Source organism: Lampris incognitus, chromosome 12 (genome assembly GCF_029633865.1).
Source record: "Lampris incognitus isolate fLamInc1 chromosome 12, fLamInc1.hap2, whole genome shotgun sequence".
Taxonomy (NCBI): domain Eukaryota; kingdom Metazoa; phylum Chordata; class Actinopteri; order Lampriformes; family Lampridae; genus Lampris; species Lampris incognitus.
This window is the reverse complement of record NC_079222.1, coordinates 21272149-21293823: the sequence shown is the minus strand read 5'-3', so window position 1 is coordinate 21293823 and position 21675 is coordinate 21272149. Positions and strand designations below refer to the sequence as shown.

General features: G+C 37.5%; 1 protein-coding gene across 1 annotated transcript in view; it reads right to left on the bottom strand.

Annotated features, from left to right (window-relative positions):
• Positions 1 to 972: 972 nt before the first annotated feature.
• The window catches only part of brinp1 (bone morphogenetic protein/retinoic acid inducible neural-specific 1), a 138639-nt gene continuing 117936 nt past the window's right edge, over positions 973 to 21675 (bottom strand). The window contains exons 5-7 of the mRNA XM_056290811.1: positions 20250 to 20486; positions 12200 to 12422; positions 973 to 2308 (exon numbers count right to left, since the gene is read on the bottom strand). Of these exons, the coding sequence (XP_056146786.1) occupies positions 1168 to 2308; positions 12200 to 12422; positions 20250 to 20486 (1601 nt within the window). The 3' untranslated portion in view covers positions 973 to 1167. The remainder of the gene's footprint in view (positions 2309 to 12199; positions 12423 to 20249; positions 20487 to 21675) is intronic.

The following is a 21675-nucleotide window of genomic DNA, read 5'->3' as shown; positions in this document are numbered from 1 at the left end:
GGAAGGGAGGTGGGCCTTTATGTCTACCTCAGGTAAGTGTATGGCTTTAAGTCTTGTTTTTGAAGATGTAGCTCGATGATCAATGTTTAAATTTTGCTCTTGGTGCCGAAAAGCTCCACAGGTCAGCAGTCACAACATGTACGTTTTTGCAAAGCTGTACAAAATAGCATTGATTGTTCATCTTCAGACCACGATATTGCACTCACTCACCAGGAGGTACCGCCTTGTGAGAAACAGCTCAAATTTTAAACACGGGAAGAAGCGCTCCAAATGCAGGATTCAGCTTGGGCCGGAGTCACTTACGCTCAAAATGACACATTCAATAAATGAACAGCAATAAGCTCAAGCGAAAAAAGATACACACACACACACACACACACACGCACACACGCACACATATTATATATATATATATATATATATATATATATATATATATATATATAGCTGGCTTTTGTTATTTGACATGACTATCCACTGCTGCCCTGCTGTGTGCCTTTATGTGTCAGTACAACAACAAAGTGCCTCATCTCACAAAGAGCAAGAGCAATGCAGATGCATCGTGGACTTAAAATGAAAGAAAGAGTTTATAGCTAACGTGAAGAGTACTTGCTCACTAGGCTATTTTAACCCTTAAAATGTATAAACATGTTTAATATTAAACTGTCCATTATGTCTGAAATATTTTGCACATTGCCTGACATAAAAGGATGATATCTGGTCTGCCCTTATGTTACTTTAATATACCTTTAAAAAGTTATCTCAATAAAGAATGGCAGTTTTCAGATATAACCTTTGTTCCCTCGGAGTAAAATCAAGGCCTCTTTTCACCAGAAGATGGATTTAATATTTTCTTTTTTTTTTCTCTCTCTCTCTCTGTTAATTTCTTTTAGGGAATGACAGACATGCTGGGACAAATATGATACAGTCTTTATAGTGATTTCCATTATTCTTTATCAGCCTTAAAGGCTTTTCATCACTGCCTTTTTCCATTTTCTCTTTAACAGTTACACTTACAAAGTTGTTAATATTACATCAAAAGGCAGAACAAAAAAAAAAAGTCCAAAAAATGAAAAAGGGAAAATAAAATTAGGATTAATATCCCCTAACAGTTCTCTTTGTAGGGTGTCTCTGTTTAGTTTTCTCTTTTGTTAATGTTATTATTCTTTAGCAGAGTTTGGTAGTCAGGTGATCTGATTGTTTCAGTATCTCTGTGTTGTACATGTCCAAGGCGTGGTTCACTCGGATCATCTCGCTGTTGTTTAACTTGAGCCTGTGCTTTAGCATACAAGAGAACAGGTCTAGCTGGGGCTTTCCAGGTGCGACTGGAGGGGCCAGGCGGTTAATCCGATCCCTAATGTCCAGCAGCAAAAGCATGACAGATGAGGATGAGTAGAACTGAGTTCCTTGAGTGTATGACTGGTTGACCTGCTGCACTGCACTGCGGAGTAGGTCAGCGTTGAAGCGTAGGCTATAGCCAAACACCTGGATATCAGAGATCTTAATGTAGATCTGACGCTTGTTGGGGTCTGCAAGGTCCACCGGACCCTGGCCTGTGTCATTGCGCAGGCCAGTAGGAATCTTAGCACGGCTACGCAGGTAGATATGCACTGTCTCAAAGAATGTTTTCCAGCGGTTTCCCAGTAACAGGGTCCAGTTGAAGCATTGTGAGTTCTGTAGGCGCACCTTCTCCCAGCGTGGGTAACTGTGCTCGCCAAAGGGCATGCTCCAGCCTTCTGAGTGGCTGCCACTAAAGGGGTTAACATAAACAAAAAACATTGGGTCAATACTGCTGTTGCGCATCTGGCAGATTTTCATGGATAAGCCAATTATCATGTGCAGATAGTCCATCCGGTTCTTGTTGCTCTTCAGAGTTAGGGACATGCGCTTACGCCACCGTGGGTCAAAGAAAGTCTCCAGGCGGATCTCGTTGCTGATGAAGGTAGTGTGAATGTAGAGGCGTGAATCCATCTTTTGCAACAAATATTTGAGCTCCAGGTCTTGGAAATCGAGGTCAGTCTCAAAGCTGATGAACTGCTCGCTTCGCTCTGAATCCACATTCTGGGGCTCACAGCGACCGCGGTACAACTTGTAGCCCTTGTTGCAGGAGCCACACTGAGAGATGTTGGCCAGGCTGCACATGGCACAGCTGTTGTTGCCACCAATCACACAAGGGATGGGTCGCTGGCACAGTGTCACACCTGTGTGGCACACACATGTCCTTTGGCTCTCCAAGAAGGTCCCCCAGAACCCATTTTCATTGCAGTACAGGAAGGACTGAACTCTGTTGAGCCACTGCATCACCGACCTGCAGCAATAACATAAAAAAAAAGAAAAAAGATAGAGAATATGGATCATCATTAAGACTAAAATGAGTAAATCAGAACCATTTACAATAACCAGTTGGCAAACTAAAATTTCAGTTTTAAATTCCAGTTTTACTGCTGAAGCCTATTGCTGTTTGTTGCAGTGAAGACAGTGAAAAGGATGATGTATTCTCATCAAGGGGGAGGAGTCACTTTATTTCCCTCAAGTGGGAAAGCTTTACTTGCTATGCCAACCTTGTCTCTTCTTTCCCCCTCAGGCATTTTTCCCTGTCATTTTGACAGTACTAGAACTTCTTCTGTGGGTAGAGGAGGTGGATTTTGAATCCTGATTTCTGAGTGGAAGGATGAGTTCAAGGTTAGTTTGACTTGCTAATGAACCTGGGTGTTAACTTTAATGGATGACCTTGCATTTTCAGCAAATCAGACAGCCCTAAAGCTATCCCAAAAATATGCCTAGGATATATTTGTTATGGAGGACAAAGGAACTATGGTTTTTTTTGTTTCATTCAGAAGATAAGGACATGGGTTAAAATGTTGGGTTTGTCAGTGATGCAGAGAAGATTATTTTTTTTTTTATGTAAAAACACATAATTGGATCGCTTTTAAAGATGAAAATGGCATTGCCCGGTTGAAAATAATGTACTAAATTGAAAGAATTTTCTGTCATACAGTCACACAATCAGTCATACAAAACGATTTGACATCACAGTGTTGAACAGATTCAAAATTAGTCAATTTCAATTTCTACTCAAAAAAGAACTGAACATGTTTTCAGACATTTGTGGAACAACTTAAAATTAACCGACCAACAAATAAGAAATCAAATAAAAAAAAGAAATAGCAGTACATCTGGAACAATATAAATAACTATATAAAAATACATTCTTTATTCACTACCGGGTAAGCAGAATTATTTTTCAATTTTAACTTGCCATCGACAAGTTAGAAATAGGTCTAATGCAATTGAGCCAATCTAGCCATCATCACGGAGTAAATTGTACACACAAATTGTATGGGCAAGAGTAAACTGAAAAGAAAAAAGAAAAAAAAGAAGAGCCATTCAATAATTGGACGAAAAAAAAAACATTTGAATCCTCAGGTTGGAAATGACCATTCTCTTTGGTTTAATCACTGACTTTCATATAAAATAGTATGGCTAATAATATGATTTTATGTAAATGGAATTTCTTATGTTTTTTTCTTTGTTTTGTTTTCTTGTTTTCATTGTTTTTTTTTCTTTCACCTATGGAATTAAATTATGAAGAGTGTCTACTCTAAAATACTACCAAGTTCATATTCACCAACTTCATTGTAAATATTTTGGAGATGGCTATATAAGGTAACTGAACAGACATTTTTCAACATGTCCAAACCAACCCAATTATCTAAACCATAAATTTGGAAGTGAAAATGAAAGTGCAAGTTAAAAGTTATTCCAAGAAATGTCCAATATTATTAATGGTCTGTCACATTGCTGAGCTACTTCCTGATTCAGCTTGCAGGAATTACCTGCCTAGACTTACTTTATTTAGGTAGTAGTACTCATTGACTAATTGCCAGCACATTTGAGAAATAGATAATGAAAAATCATGTACACAATCTGAGGCACTAAGTTTTTTTGTTTGTTTTTTTTTAAAGGTCAAGTTTAAGGCTCATGTTCAGTTGCCCCAGAAGACACCGATGATCCAATCAGTTCATACAGTCACAGTGACTGTGTGAACTGATATGCTGATTTTTTTTCAGTCACTTCCCAATGTGATCCCTTGGCTTGTTGCCTGTGCACCTAGCGATATAACACCAGCCCTTTAACTTTTGAGTATAACCCTGCAAAAGCAATGAAGACCTTTAAAAATAATCAAGGTTTGTTTGTTCGTTTTTTTTTTTCTGAGAATAAAAATAAGAATCATTCCGAAAGAAGAAGCCAGTTATTCACATGCATCTTGCTCCAAAAAAGATAGATAGATAGATAGATAGATAGATAGATAGATAGATAGATAGATAGATAGATAGATAGATAGATAGATAGATAGATAGATAGACAGACAGACAGACAGACAGACAGACAGATAGACAGATAGATAGATAGATAGATAGATAGATAGATAGATAGATAGATAGATAGATAGATATTCCTCTTCTAGTGTACAAATCACTAAGTTTACTCAAAATAACTGAAATCTCTTTTTCACTACAAAATGTATACCAAAGAATAAATGGCTAACTTCAAGGGATATGATATGTTTTGCAGAAGCGTATTCTTCAAACATAAAACTATTCCCATTAATTTTTATTGTCTATTCATTATTGCATTGGACTCAGACAGCGTCATAATGATTTCTGCCTTGAATTTATTTGCAATAACTGCTAGATTATATGACTTGAAATACTGAGCTAAAATATGTTTCATCATATAAGTGCCTCCCTCAATAAGCCATTCGAGAACATCATGCTGCTAGTTTTATGTTTGTCTTATTTGTTTTCCTCTGCAGAGACTGTCTTGGCTCGAGTTTGCCACAGGGAATAGAATGGAAATGAGTGCGGATGAATGCTGTTTGTTTTCACAAATCAGAGCACAATCTCTGGGTTTGTAATGGGGCATCAGACAGTTCTGAAACTCGGATGACATACATCACGGCTCCCTCCTGTGTTAGAACAAGGGAAAGGGGAGAGATAAAGATATGAACAGCAGAGAGTGGGCGAGAAGGATGTGATGGAGACAAAGGAAGAAAGAAACTAAAGAGAGATAAGGTAGACAGAAATAGAGAACTTCTTAGTGTGAGAAAAAAAAACTTGACAAATCCATGTGATTTGTATACCACAATACATTATATCTAATGTTGAATAACATTTGGTAAGGATGTTTTCAAGTAGCATTATTATTAAAATCAATTGAAAAGCAGGGTAAATTATACATTTCATGCATTTGTACTTTAATATTTGCTCATGCGATCAGTTCTGGATATTCATTATTAAAGTTATTTCACAGCCTCAAAGCAAATCTTTTGTCTGGGAGTAATGCTACTTCATATCCATCACTATGAACTATGACATACAGTGCCTTGCAAAAGTATTCAACCCCCTTGACAGTCATCACTAATTTCTGGATTATAAAATATACTCACACATCTGTTCCTGAACAATATTATTTTTTGAACCCATAAGCTCTAACAGCATGTTCCCACAGCCAAGATAAAGTTATGTTTTGCTGACTTTTTTAAAAATAAATTAAAAACTAAAATACAGTGCTTGCATAAGTATTCAACCCCCACACAAATTATGTCCAATTGTGTTAACCTGGGTTTGTTTTAGGTATAATTTGTCATTTGTGTAAACTTGGAGCTTTCAGAGCACAAGGGGTTGAATACTTATGCAAGCACTATATTTTAGTTTCTAATTTATTAATAAAAAGTCAGCGAAACATAACTTATTTTGGCTTTGGGGACATGTAGAGCTTATAGGTTCACAAAAATAATATTGTTCAGGAACCGATGTGTGAGTATCTTGTATAATCCAGAAATTAGTGGTGACTGTCAAGGAGGTTGAATACTTTTGCAAGGCACTGTAAAATAGGCTTTCACTGGGTATTAAATATTGCATGCAATTCATAGTGAAATTAGCAGATTTTCCTGCTAATTTCAGACAGACAGATGGTGCAATTAGAATTATTTGCATGATCTTTAATAATCATAATCCTTCACTTTGACGCTTTCACACTCCTAAAAATATAAATTCTTTGGGTCAAATTGTGAAATGTTTGCGCTCCTGTGTCCACCGTAGTTTACATATGCAAAAACCATAATTTGTAATGCTAATAAATCAGATTTGGCTAGTTTTACGTAAGCAGTGATGTTATCACCATAGTAAATCTTTGATTAATCTGGGGTTCATGAGATTATAAAAAACATTGTTTTAATTATGGCAAACTATAATTTTCAAATTGGATGTATTGACATATCACTTCATGTAGTGTGTCGCCATAGTAATTTTGTTAATTTATTCGACTGAGTATCTCTTTGGATTTAAAATAGCGAATCACTTTTATTTATTTATTTTTTTTGGAAACAGGACTCAAACTAGATGACATTTGTTTCCATGAAAATCACTGCTCTTTGTAAGAAGTCAATTTGTTTTGAATCATTTCAAGTTTCCATTTGAATAAATATAATAGGAGGAATTTTTAATGGCAGTGAGTATGGCTGTATAAGCAAGGCTCAGCATTTTCGGTTTTTTTCAATTTTCACCGAAAAATACCCAGCTTTTTTAAGCGGAGCAGATCGGTTTAGACTGATTATCACCCGGATTTTATGTTTCTACAGATCCAAAAGTTGTTCCTGTTCGTGTGAGGTTATGTAACAGTGTCCTCTTGTGGTGAAATTCGGCATGCTGGATGCCTTTGAAAAATAAAAACTGAAAACGCAAAGCCTTGTGTATAAGGTAGCTGTGATACTGAGTGAAACTAATAAGAGTTTAAGTTAGACAAATCTAAAGCTTCACTAAATATATCCAAAGGTGGATTTCCAAGGGTGCAGGGGGTGCTGTTGCACCTGTGCCCACAACTTGTGTGGGGCCCTCGAAAATTGCAAGTTGAGCATTGAACATGGGACCCCATGCACCTTCTTTATAAGGCCCCATTACAAGTCATCTATATTATTACCTAATGCAGGAGTAGTCTTGGACCTATATATTGATGACAGCATTTATATGGTTTCTCCACTGATTTATTCTCACCAACGATCACCACATAGCCTAAGCTATCTGCAAAGACTCATCGGCTAAGAATAGAATAGACGCATTATTAATTTTACATTTCTGGAGAAAATATTATTTATTTTGATTATGATGCCAAAGACTGGTGGGAAAATGGCATAACTAAATAACTTTTTTTCTCCTTTTTCTCCCAATTGTACTTGCCCAATTACCCCACTCTTCAGAGCCATCTCAGTTGCTGCTCCATCCCCTCTGCCGATCTGGGGAGGGCCGCAGACTACCACATGCCTCCTTCGATACATGTGGAGTTGCCAGCCGCTTCTTTTCACCTTACAGTGAGGAGTTTCGCCATGGGGACGTACCGCATGGGAAGCTCACTCTACTCCCCCCAGTTTTCCCTCCCGCCTCCCCCGAACTGGCTCCCCGACCCGAGGAGGTGCTAGTGCAGCAACCAGGACACATATCCACATCCAGCTTCCCACTCGCAGACATGGCCAATCTGTAGAGACGCCCGACCAAGCCAGAGGTAACACAGGGATTAGAACCGGCAATCGCCATGTTGGTAAGCCCCCTAATTTTAAATTTCTGTACAAAATATTATTTATTTTCATTACGATGCCAAAGCCTGGTGGGAAAATGGCATAACTAAATAACATTATTTTATTGCACAACAAGTGTCATGAGATTACTACATCCATGAGTGTTTGTTCTCTCCAACTAAAGTTAGCTAACAAGTGAAAAAAATACTGTAACTTCTGTAAGTGAGGAGGAGCAGGATGTCTTCCAGATATGAGCACAAAATTGGCGCACAGCAAAGAAAGCAAAAGCATACGGTTGAGAAAGAAAGAGAGATAAGCTTCGAAAACTGGGTTTGTTTGTTTGTTAGCTGATCGTGGACTTTTCATTGAGGAGAAGCTGTGGCCCACTCTGTCGCTTGCACTGCTGCTAGTCCTGGGATCAATAAGTAAGTAATTCAATTTGCATTAATATTCGATCAATTTGATATTGGTCACAAGGCCATGATCAATTCTTCACCACGGGCCTGTCACCCCTCGCTTCCTACAGTGATAGTCACTACACGCTGCAGTGACCTTACTCTTTTTAAACTGGCAATTAACAAAAAAATTTACATTTCTCTCCGCATCTGCAAGATTATAACGATGTGGTTTGATATGCAGCTCGCGGTGCCAAACAGAAGGGCTTTGCCTGCACTGTCAACTGTTTTTAATATTTTACTCTTATCAAAGTACAAAAAAAAGAGAAAGAAAAATAAAAAAAATGCATTTTAAACAGACTGTAGTTCAGCCAAAGCTTGGCATGCTTGAATAAAAGCATATTGTTTTGAGAAGTAGCAATTAATAAATCCCAAAGGGAATACAGGGCAAGTGTGTGGTAATTTGCCTCCTTCCTTTTGTCTCCTGTATATGCAACGTAGACCTGCTATTGATGCGGTGCAATATGATAGTATTGTGTGATTTATTAACCAGACTGAAATTGCACGTATGTTATTTTATTTATTTATTTATTTATTAATTGTGGATTTTCCCCCTTTTTCTCCCCAATTGTACTTGGCTAATTACCCCACTCTTCTGAGCCGTCCCAGTCGCTGCTCCACCCCTCTGCCAATCCAGGGAGGGCTGCAGACAACGTGCCTCCTAGGATACATGTGCAGCCGCCAGCCACTTCTTTTCACCTGACAGTGAGGAGCTGCACAAGGGGGATGTAGTGCATGGCAGGATCGCACTATTCTCCCCAGCCCCCCCCCCCAAACAGGTGCCCCAACCGACCGGAGGAGTCGCTAGTGCAGCGACCATGACACATACCCACATCCGGCTTCCCACCCACAGACACGGCCAATTGTGTCTATAGGGACCCCTGACTAAGCCGGAAGTAACACGGGGATTCAAACCAGCGATCCCCATATTCGTAGGGAACGGGATAGACCGCCACGCCACCGTGACGCCCATAAACGTATATTCTAATGACACTTAAATTGTACATAATAAGTGAAATATTGAAAATGTTTGACTTTACATTGGTGCTGTTTTTGCTCCTTCAAATTGTGCAGAGCAGTAATGTAGTACCTGCCAGGTCAAGCAACTTGTTTATGTTGTGGGTTCCACTCTGGGTCTACAAAAAAAAAAAAGTTTGCTTCTCTCAGGTCCTAAGAAGCCAAAGCCTTTATAGATAAAGAAGGCTTTATCTTTGTAGGAGGCTGGTTCTTGTGATTTTATGTTATTAACAGTAAGCTGAATCCTCCAAAGACAGCTGAAGAAAATGTCTTTAATATAATCAGATGTCTGCCTATTGGGGTGCCTTGTATGTGCACCAACGTACATGCATTTTCATGCATGTGCAGAATTAATTTGTGCACACAAATGTGCATTAGTGTATCTTCATGAAGACGTGTATACACATAAAGTCTGCTTGATTACTGTATGCATAGACAGAGAGGGAGACTCGATGTTAGTTTAACCTGTTCCAATTTTCAGGGAAATGATGTAGCCAGTATAGAGGCTGGTGACCTAGATATACGAATAGATATTATAACCAGCAAGCCAGATATCCATCTTACAGAACATTTTTGTATTTGTCTCCTCTTGTCAATAGTCTGTGAACATAGGATGTATGAGAAGTTTGTAAGGGTATATTAATGACTATCAGCAGAATACATTTCCATTATAGCTCTCACTAGGATGTCACTAATAGCGCAGAAGGAAAAAAAAATCTGTTGAAATGATATAATATTACATCACATCAGAATAAATCCAACGGAACCAGTTTGTGGGGGAGCCGTGTCCTGGTTACAGCTGTCACATGGGACATGCCAATTTTTACGTGATTTATTTGTTTATTTATGTGTTACTTTATTTTGTTTAATTTGATCTCACATATCATTGGTCTCATGTAAAACTGGTGCATATACAACATACATAAAAAATGCTTATTATGTTTTTCTATGCAAGTGATTTCATAAAATGTGAAATTATGGTGGGCTTTCGACACCATGTATGTGCATATTTCCAAGGACATTTCGATGTTCGACATTGAAAAATTGGGTATAAATAAACCTTTCCCCTCCACCACATATTCAAAACTGGCCAAATCAATTATGATCTTTATAAAAGCAGTTAGGTTTGTATTTAATATCGGGACTGCATGTTGCATAGTTTACAGACGTCGTAGATTTACCAATATTGTATTATGATCGATGACAAAATTGAAGGGGAATCAATAATTTGCCATACCTTTTTGATTTGTAAAATTTCACTGCCACATAAAAAATTTATTTGTGGAATATTTGCTTAATTGGGTATTTATCTCGACAGAAGATAGAATTTAAAAACCGGCGGCCATTTTGACCGCCCATGGCTCTTTTAGTTAGGAGTGAAATCCCGGTCATTCTAGTGTTAAAAGACCACAAATGTCACTGGTTGTTGGGCACAGAGTCAGTCTGATCCATCACCACATATTGTGACGTAGGCTATATGTTTTTTTCTTTTATGTTTTTTTTGCCCCCCTTTTTTATTTTTTAGCTTTTTGCACAGAAAGACACCATAATGAGGCACAAGAAAGTAAAGGCTAACCATGCAAGCTATTTCTTGGTTAGCATCAATTAATATTTGTGAGGTTTTAGTGATTTGGAATTACAGCCCTTTCTCAAGGTAAAGTCAAGTATTTTAACATCAAATCCAATGGTATGTTAATGAAAACAAGAAGAAAAAAAATACTGTACTTGGGTTCCGTTAGAGGCGAGAAAGACATTGTGGGGATTTACTAAGTGGCTCTGATAAGACTCGTGATAAAGGGAGATTACATAATATACTGTAACTTATGATGAATGGAAAATGCAAAATTTATTCAGTCATATAAATTCACTTGCTAATTAACCCTCTAGCTAAGCTTTAAATTTAAAGGCCACAAGAAAGTGGGGTTTCAGAATAAATTGTTGTCCTGCTGAGTGACTGGTAGTTTGCTGGCAATCAGCTGATTTGATTGATACTTAATTGGTGATATTGATACTTAATTGGTGATACTGTATTGGTGAACACAAAAATACTCTGATCAACTTCATCTGTTTTGATAAAAAAAAAAACTGAAAATAAATGCTGAAGAACAGTTTTATGAAAATTTAGAACACAACCCCATATTTTGAACTACAAGGGCCACATGTGTCTCTCTCTCTCTCACCACACACACACACACACACTGTTTTATTCAAAGGAGGTGGCGATGATTTACTCCATCTGATGCAAAGTACTGTCACACACAATCAAGCAAATACTGCAACTTTCTTCCCAATGCTTTTAGGGGCTCTTTATGCCTACACCATGAAACAAGAAGTGCACACTGCCGCTATTTGATAACACTTGCCAGCTCATGCATTTAAATGTGGGTGCTCTTTTTTTTTTTACCTTAGTGACAGATGATGGCTGCTCATTTTCAGCCCATTTACGTGCATAGTATATGGATTTTCTGTGTCCATATATGTATGCTGACAACCCTCACACGCTTCACAATTTTAGTGCGAGTGTCTTTTTTCTGGCAGTAGTCTGCTTAAAGTACTATTTTATTGGTATTAAAACGTGATTTTTAATATATTCTAGAAAGCATGAAAATGTCATATCATTTCAGATGGTGTTGGCACCACAGCACATCTGTAGCAAAGCTCTCTGACTGCAAAGGCAGTAGGTGGCGGCAGATGTGTGCAATGATCTATCCAATGATCTCCAACACTTTCCTTTTCTTTCTTTTTTTTTTTACTTCACACTGCATTGTGAAATACAAAATGGAACTGGAGTGCATTGAGCCTGTGCATTAAACTGACCTAATGGACAGAAACAACCAAACCAAAACTGAACTAGATAATGGATTTCATTGCTCAAGTACATGCTTCAAATGCAACATTTAAAATAAAACCGCTACTACATTATCTCAAAACAGAGATTTCCTTCCATGGCATCTGTGCCCTCTTGGAATAAAGTTCACGGTGATAGCTTCAGTGATTATTATCTTGCCTCTCTATCTTAACACGTATCCAAATCATCAACACCCAAGTCAACGCCACCAAAAAAAAAAGACACCTTCTACATCACTTGTAAAGCCACGTCCGATTTGCATGGCGCCAGTGGAAATGTGACCGTCAATGGCATATTTCAACCCACCTCTCCCTGGGCATCTGGTGGTTAGGATTATGGTGACAACGGATGCTGAGGCCAAAGAGCTTGCGGGCGGTGCGCTGGATCTTGAGCCGCTGGATCTCCAGGGAACTCTGAAGGAGCCTGTAGCGGGCCTGCAGATCCCAGTCACTGCCCCACAGGAGATGCACGCTGCTGACAGGCAGGAAGTGTGTGGAGGGCAGCCTCTTCAGGAAGGACTTGAACTCATCTGGGTGAAAGGGAAGGATGGAGTGAGAAAGCATGCAAAAAAAAAAAGAATAAAATGAAATAAAAGGAGAATTTGGTGGTGCAACAAAAAAACGGAAGAGAGACAGGAGATAGAAATGAATGGAAATTAAAGAATATAAAGGACAAGAGGATTGGTGAAAAGGAAATACAGGTGTGGAATTTTTTTTCTGAAGGTTTGAATGTGTATAAGGTATTGCGTAGAGAATAAAGAAGAGATTAACAATAGGTTGCAAAGATGTAGTTTTCTCCATTCCAGAAAGAACAGCTAAGAGGTTTTAAGCCAGACAAGCTCCTAAAAAATGGTGATTAGCATTAGCAAAAAAAAAAGAAAAGAAAAAAAATCTCAATATAATTTGACTTCACAGTATTGAAGGTTTTGTAATTAACTACTGTTTAGTGTGGAGTAATGGCAAGCTGTGGAGATTTATTATGTGGTGAAGGTGAGCAAAGGACATTTTTCACTTATCAGGGATTTCACGTCATCTATTAAGATTTCTATAGATAAAATATTAATAACAGTAAAACGTTGCCAGTGAACTTAATTTTGTTTTATTTATTTTTAACATTACATTAAAAGCAAACTTATTGTTTCATTTTTTTATCTTATTCATTTATTAGTTTGTGTATTTTCACCAGAACAGCAAAAAGAAACTATGGATTTGCATATACTCCAAAACAGTGCCTTTTCTAATTATATTCGAATGTCTCCTGAGGATTTTTGGCTGTATAATGGATCGAAGCAATATAAAAGGATGGATCTGGAAATTGTTTGCTAGTTATATGCTGCTCTGAAACATGTCTAAGATGTTGAAATTGTTTTCGACAATTTTGATTCTGAATATGCCTGTCCATGGTGATCACGTTTATTGTAATACAGACCCAAGCCCAACTGCTAAACATACTTGCATTTCTATAGAAACGGCAACAAGATCTATTTATTTTAGCTTGGTCCTACATTGCAACAGAATTGTATTTGGATCAAGGTTAAAACCAAGCTACAAGGTATGAACTTGAAACTTCAATTAAACATTTGGAGAGGATTCTATACACACCACTATTGAATTAAAAAACACTAATCACCCAGAATTAGATCTCATCATCCTATATCAACATCAACATTCTTTGTAGCAAATATTCAGAACACTCTGACTTTCAGTTGAGCTTTCAGTGATTAAATAAACAAACAACTGATGTAAGACCATCAGTGTATTAAATCTACTGCATCACTTTATATGCAAGTGCCTTAATGTCTAATGAATCTGTCTTTATGTAGTAGGGTCCAACTATTCAATGAGAAACAATATGTGTCCTGCCACTCCTTATCCCATTACTAATGATACTTTTTTCCCCCTTATTTGAAAAGTCAACTTCTCTCAGCCCTGTGTAAGTAACAAGAGCTCCATGGCAATGGTCCTTTTCAACATCAATGATGACCATGGATATTGAGAACAAGACCTTTTTTTCTTTTTTTTTTGATGATTCAAATGGTAATTGTGTTAAAGCTATGGAATGTTCAACTGTTATGAAAATGTGTGTTATGCACACTAGTGAATAACACAGTGTACTTTAAAATGGAACATTTACAATAAATTGTGAGGAACTAGACATTTCATTATAAACATCACAATGAATAATTTTAAATGTACAAAAGGTTTTTGGGCTTTGCAATTTTGGAAGTCTCATGAAGATATCCTGAGTCCAGAATATCCATCTATAATACTGGTCTATGTTGTACGTTCCTTTTTATATAATAATGTGTAAAAAAAAACTACATTATGTGAAATGGATGTGCTCAATCCTGATGTAGCCATAATTGAAATGATGATGTGCATCTGAATGAAGAGGGTATGTGAAACTAAACAACTACCAGCACACAGACAAAACAAATTTGTGAAGGTCAAAAAGAGCATCATGATCTTCTCATTAACAACTAGACACTTCTCCATTTCCCACTTTAGGAAGAGCTTCTTTTAGAGGAGCTTAAGACCAGAACCCCTCGACAGACATATCCAAGTCAACAGTATTTGCCATTTTCCTCAAAGAGAGAACTCAAGATTCTTTCCACCACACACTAAGAAAGGCAGACTTCCCTCCATTTTCCTCCCAGAGGTGTCAGGACTACCCTCCTTGTTTTCTTCAAAGAAGCCAGATTCATTCTCTTTCCTTTTTTTAGAGTTCCTACATGCCACCCAATTTTACAGAGATGACAGGTCCCTCTTCCACCCTACTTCCAGAGATGCCAGATCCCTCAATTGACCTATATCCAGGGTTGTCAGATTCCTCCAAAAATGTTCCAGAAACAGCAATAAAGGATCTCCCTCACGCCAGATACAGAGTTTCCAAGTTTCTCCAACCCAGATCCAGAGTTATCAGGTCCCTCCACCCACATTTGAAAGTGATCAAAGGTAGAGCTTCCAAAGATGCCACGTCACTTTTTTGACTCCTCATTCAGTGTTCCCTTTTCAGAGAGGACAGCTCCCACGATCTAATCCCACTTTACCTCATTTCCCTTCTGTAAGCATTGCATGTCTTTTACAGCTCAGCCATGGGGTCAATGTTAGTTCATTCATTTGAATTTCCTAAGACATCTGGCCCTTCAGAAACCATGACACCTCACAGTAAGGTTTTTTATAGACATTTTATCAATGAGGCGTTGTTTTCTGAAATCACAGTAAAATTACTACCACCCATAGCATCACAGAAATGAAGGAATGTTCTCAGCTAATCTAAAACATTGTCAAAATTCTCTCTTCTGATAATCTAGACCATCAAACCAGTATTGTAGTTAATCTAAGATTATGATTAGGTCCAGTGTGTTCTCTGAACTGCTGACCCAAACAAAGGTAGTAATGTTAGCACTCCATACAACTCAAAACTTCAATATTTGTCATAATTCAAATGTAGAATTCACTCATAATTGTAAGTAATGTGCTATTATCACAGTGCCAAACTTTTTTTTATCTCAAGAATTACATTTCTAAATTACGTCATTTGAGTGCTGCGTATAATCAGAGACAGCATCGAAGTCTAGAGCAATTTACTAGCTTGATTGTCATGCATCAAATTTTACTCACCTTCAGAACCCAATACTCAGTGGATAGGGTTGGTTGTATAGCTAATATACACAGTAATTACTCTGAGAGTTAAATCTATAGCAGTTCAGAAAGAGGCAACAACCTTTTCCATACGTATTGGTATGATCTCCAAAACATTATATATTTACCTGTAATTTGTTTGATTGCTTTTCTTAGATCAAGGCTGCATTTGGTTTAACATATACATGGAGATTTAATTATCCCTGTTTCATTGTAATGTTTTGACAGTTTTGTCACAATTGGAGTTGAGCACATCCTCTCAATAATTAGATGGATTAACATGTTTGTGCATGTTTTATTTTTACTTATTTTCTTTTATTTTTTTAGGAAATTGATTGCTTTTAAAAATCAAGTATGCTTTCTCTATCTATCTATCTATCTATCTATCTATCTATCTATCTATCTATCTATCTATCTATCTATCTATCTATCTATCTATCTATCTATCTATCTATCTATCTATCTATCTATCTATCTATCTATCTATCTATCTATCTATCTATCTATCTGTCGGTCTATATGTCTGTCTATGTGTCTGTCTGTCTCTCTGTCTCTATCTGGTCATATATGGCATTAGCGGGACCTGCTTTGTATTCGCCTTAGTTTAAAAAAAAAAGTTTTGAATTTGAATCCTTCAAGTGCTTAGTAACTGTAGGACTTAACTCCGGTTTCTGTATTATTTGAGGAAGTTTTTTTAAGCTGTTAACTAATTTAATCTGTGCAATAGATTATATGAAATAAATAAATAAATAAATAATTTTAAAAAAAACATCTAGCCTCAAATCTAACCATAGCGCAGACATGGATTAATTATTTAAGCATTAAGTTTCATTTCTTTGAGCTGGGAAATGAGTTATTCTAATTGCACTTAACCTTAGTGCTACTTGTTGAACATAACATCTTGGACTCTATTTTTGTGAAACTGGGTGCAGGCGCAAGTGCAAGTGTAACCACAACTGCAGGTGCATGTGGGCGTGCCACATATATTTTTGGTAATGTAGTGGCCTGAGGTGCTGGTGGAGTTGACAAAGAAGTTAGATTAGGATGAATGCATTATAAGCAGGTGGAGTTGGGGCGGTTTTCTGCTTTGCCTTACTCCTTCAATAACTTGTATGTATGAAATTTGGCAGTAGTATTTTTTTCTCTCCCTATACTGCCACCCTCTTCCAATTATATGCTCCATCCCTATAGCTTGTGACGAAACAACAGTATATATTTGGAGCAGCATGCAAGAAAAATATTATTAAACAGCCTGGCTGACGTAACTTACTAATTGACATCAGTGTTCTCATGTGTGAACAGTCCAACAGAGATGGAAAATTGTACACAATATTTTAGCCGAGAGTCTGATGTGGAGGTGGATTTTCATATCCCGATCTCATGACTCGGTAAAACAAATCTCCTATCCTGCTCACTGTGTTGATAGTAGAATTCAATCCCATCCCGTAGGAGTCCTGTGAACCACATGACTCCAGATAACAGCATCTATAGCAGGGGTGCCCAACTCCAGGCCTCGAGAGCCGCAGTGTCTGCAGGTATTTGTTGCAACCATGCACTACACCACCTGATTTAATTAATTCCTTTCTCTCCTCGGTCCAAGAGGTGAGCTAATTCGTTAAATCAGGTGGTGTAGTTCATGGTTGGATACAGTTTGTACTAGTGGCTACATCTGTCTGGATCAGACAAACAATCCCTTTGTCAAGTTAGATGGAATTTTCCATTCATCACGATGAGCGCAAATTCTTCGATTCACATCAAATTCAGCAGCCATATATCGAAGTTTTGTTTTGTTTTGTTGTTTTGTTCTTTGTTTTGTTTTGTTTTGTTTTTCCAGATGAACTTATTCATAATGTTGCATTCAGTGAGTTGTTGCTTATTGTTTAATGATTTTTTTTTCAGTGGGGTGAAATGAGTAGGCACACATCAATTAAAACACATTTGTATAAATGTTCCGGTGTGTCCTAAACAAGACTGGTGTTTCATTTGAGCCAATAAATTACCAAATGGATGCAGGCAGAAAAAAATTCACCTTGCACTCCAGGAAATTGCCAGTTAGCCTGCATTTGCGCCTCCGCCGGCTCTGCACCAGCATGAAAATAAAGCCCTTAAATGATTGTCTTAAAAAGTTTTCTACAAGTGGCAAACTTGAAAATGGTGAACACAAAAATTTGCCAAATTTAATGTTTGTCCTTGTCAGTCACGTTGATAAGATACAGTTCAATAATCCTGTGGTGCCCAATGATACAAGCTGCTTTGTTATCCTTTGAGAATTTAGCAAGCAATGAACATCGGATGTTTAAGTCACCATTCCGACTAATATTGATAACTCAGTATGTTAATTTGTCTCACCGAATGCACATTTGAAAGTTTAAGAAAATTCTGCAAGTGTGGTGACTTATAATGGACATGCTGTCCAATGTTTTGCAGTCAGTTCTGACTGTGGTCAAAAATAAGCACATAATTACTTTATTTCTTCTTCTTTCCTCTTCATGACATAAATATAAATGTTCCTTTACCTTACTTTTCAGACTAGCAGAAAGTTATGCTATGACCTATTTAAAATTTGACTGTTTGAAGATTCCATTGAAGCAGTCATCATAAAACTTTTTTTTTATTATTCTGCAGTTTGTTTTGTTTGCAGAAACTGATTTTTACTAGAAGTAACAGGAGAGATTTTTCATGACTCTTCTGTTCCACGCCCTTGATATGGACTTCCTATTGTATTTAGCGGGTGGTTTAAGTTTTCATGGATTATGCATAGCATGAGAAATGTCAGACCCCGTTTACATTACAGTATGTCTAAACCTTTTGAGATTAGGCAGAGCCTGGATTAAAAGACGATCAAGGACTTTGACTAGTAACTGTAAACAACACATATCTGATAAACAGGATTTGAAAACACTGTATCTGCAATGAAGTCAACTGGGAAGACATGTTATAACCTTGCAATTAAGCACATTTTTTTGTCATCTATCCAATAGGTTTTGAGCATTTTACTGAATTGGTCTTAATGAGTTTATCACCGAGAAGAATGTTGTCCCTTAGTTTTATTCAAAGGATTTAACACTTTTAAAAGCAGGTTCAAAACCTTACTTTTCACAACAGCCTATGGCTAAGTTATTGGTGTGTGTGTGTGTGTGTGTGTGTGTGTGTGTGTGTGTGTGTGTGTGAGAGAGAGAGAGAGAGAGAGAGAGAGAGAGAGAGAGAGAGAGAGAGAGAGAGAGAGAGAGAGAGAGAGAGAGAGAGAGAGAGAGAGAGAGAGAGAGAGAGAGAGAGAGTGAGAGAGTGTGTGTTTTGTATAATTTGACATTTGTATATTCTGCTCCACTTCCTGTATACCAGCACTAAAACCTGTTGATATGTATATTCATTTTCTACATTTGTACTTTCATGTTTGTGTTATGATTGTATTGTCACTTTATTTAAAGTTATGCCCTGTGTATGAAATGTGCTATAAAAGTAGTTTGAATTGACTTATTTCCTTTGTGATGAGAAACCCCTTCTGTTATTTATTATTATTATTATTAGTATTATTATTTACTTAAGCTAATCATATATGTACTGTCAGTAACCTTCTGTGACACACTTTTTTATTTACCATACATTAATACACTTATGTAGTCCCAGCCACTTTTAATTGGGCTCCTTTATGACATGTCAGTAATATATTATTTGGGGTGTTGGTTGAAGATGTTTTAAGTTAATGATGTAAGGATGAACTATATTTCATAAACATTCGGACATGTATGACTAGACATCCACTCACACGCAAACACAAACCCCAACAAAATCACATATTTGTGCAATTAAAAGTGAGCATGGAAAAAAGAGCTTCTCAAATGACAGAGCTCATTTCTATCTGAATCCATTCAGAGAATTTAAAGATAAGAACCGAGAGCTTTTTTTGTTTGTTTAATGAACAAATAGTTTAGTCATGACTGCATCACATTTACATGTCCGCCAGTCTGTTGAATACAGCAGTGTGTTTGAAAACTGACTGCAAAAATTATTAGCTCAGCCTTTTTCTTTTTCTTTCTAAAACAGAACGTGTTCAAATGGTCTTTTGAATAATGCAGCAGACCACTTTATTGCAGATTGGCTGCTGAGAGGTTAACATGTAAAGTTTTACGCAGTGTGTTTTCTGACAAAGATGATATTTGTAAAATGAAAACGCAACTCAGATAAAAAGCACATCTGACTGATTGAATTGAAGTTTGGCTATGTTGTCGTATGACTGTTTGTGTAAAGATATCGGACATCAGTCTCTTACCAAAGACTGAGGTCCATACAAAAGCTCTGATAACATGTAGGAAAAAAAAAATCAAAAGCATCTCATTTACACACCTATTTGTCAACATTATTTCATGTGCCTCTATAATGATGTCTGTTTTACTTTACCTGACCCCTGCACGCGCTCCATTAAGTGTCAAATATTGAACTGTCAAATATTCAAAGTTTTAATGTGTCCTTCTGTCACTACTAAATAGCTGTACTTAAGGACTACCCTTATTTAAACCATAAAATAGCCTTTGTTATCCTAAAACACATCAATTCTGAATCCAGTTCCATGGATGATGTAATGAAATGATAAAAAACTTACATATCTCAATTACAAATAAATGTATGAATTAGTCACAGATCATTAGCATTTCTATCATCATGGCTGATTTGTATCTAATGAGCAAATAACAGCTAAAATATGTTTAACTCACCAGAGTTCTCAAAGTCCTTGTAAGAAGTGGCCCATGACTCGGCCATTCCCAGCAGGGTGTTTTCCATGATCTGAATGTCGGTGATGGGACAGTTGCATTGTGGGTATTCTTCGGCGCACTGACAGATGCACTGGTTGTTGTGGCACACGTACTCACCCTCTCCATTGCACATAATGTAGCTTAGAGCTGATTGGACAAATTTCTCCTGCAGATACTCTGGAAAAATAACCTGCAGACCTGAAACAGAGATAGAGAGGATGATTCTTCTAACATATCAAGTGTTGAAAAAAAAATAAAATAAATAAAAACACTCTGATACATAGCATGTGACAGTAGCATGCCTTCATTCAGACCCTACGGATTTGGTAAACAGTGCCACAAGAAGTATTAATCTGGCTCAGAATTCAAGTGATCAAATGACAGAAAAAAGTACAACAGCTGCAAACTCTCTTATACATAAGAAAAACAGCAAACAAACGAGTAACGAATCAAAAACGTGCATCAGTTTTTCCTGTTTTAATTTGAATTTCATTATCCTACTGCATGAAATTAAAGTTGATGTAAAAATGTGCAAGAAGCGTCCGGGTAGTGGAGCGGTCTATTCCGTTGCCTACTAAAACGGGGATCGGCGGTACAAATCCCCGTGTTACCTTCGGCTTGGTCGGGTGGCACTACGGACACAATTGGCCGTGTCTGCATCTGGGAAGCCGGATGTGGTTATGTGTCCTGGTCGCTGCACTAGCGCCTCCTCTGGTCGGTCAGGGGAGAGGGGAAACTGGGGGAATAGCGTGATCCTCCCACGCGCTATGTGGGAGGTGAAACTCCTCACTGCCAGTTGAAAAGAAGCGGCTGGCGACTCCACATGTATTGGAGGAGGCATGTGGTAGTCTGCAACCCTCTCTGGATCAGCAGAGGGGGGTGGAGCAGCGACCGGGACAGCTCGGAAGAGTGGCGTAATTGACCGGATACAATTGGGGAGAAAAAGGGAGAAAAAAATGTGCAAGAGGAAATATGGGAGAAATATTATTTATATAATATGTATTATTTATATTGTATTTAAAATATGATATAAATATTAAATATTATTTATATCATATTTATAATGTTTCCAAAACTCGAATGTCATATCCTTTCTGGTATGTTTCGTGGAAGTAATCCAGTGAAATCCTCAATTTGTGCAAACTTGTTTTTTTTTCTAACCTTCAATTGCAAAGTGTTGCCCTCAGGCAACAGGAAGTTTTCTTAAGCCCCATGTCCGGGACTTGTTTCTTGAAACGATTGCAACCAAAAAGTACAAAAGAATAGTCCAATAAGGTATGGGAATCACTATAAACCATCATTTGAAGTTGGGACTCGTTTTTTTTTTTCTGACACATGGTCACAGGAGCACATGGTGTGGAAAGAACTTAAGCTCATTTGCCTTGGT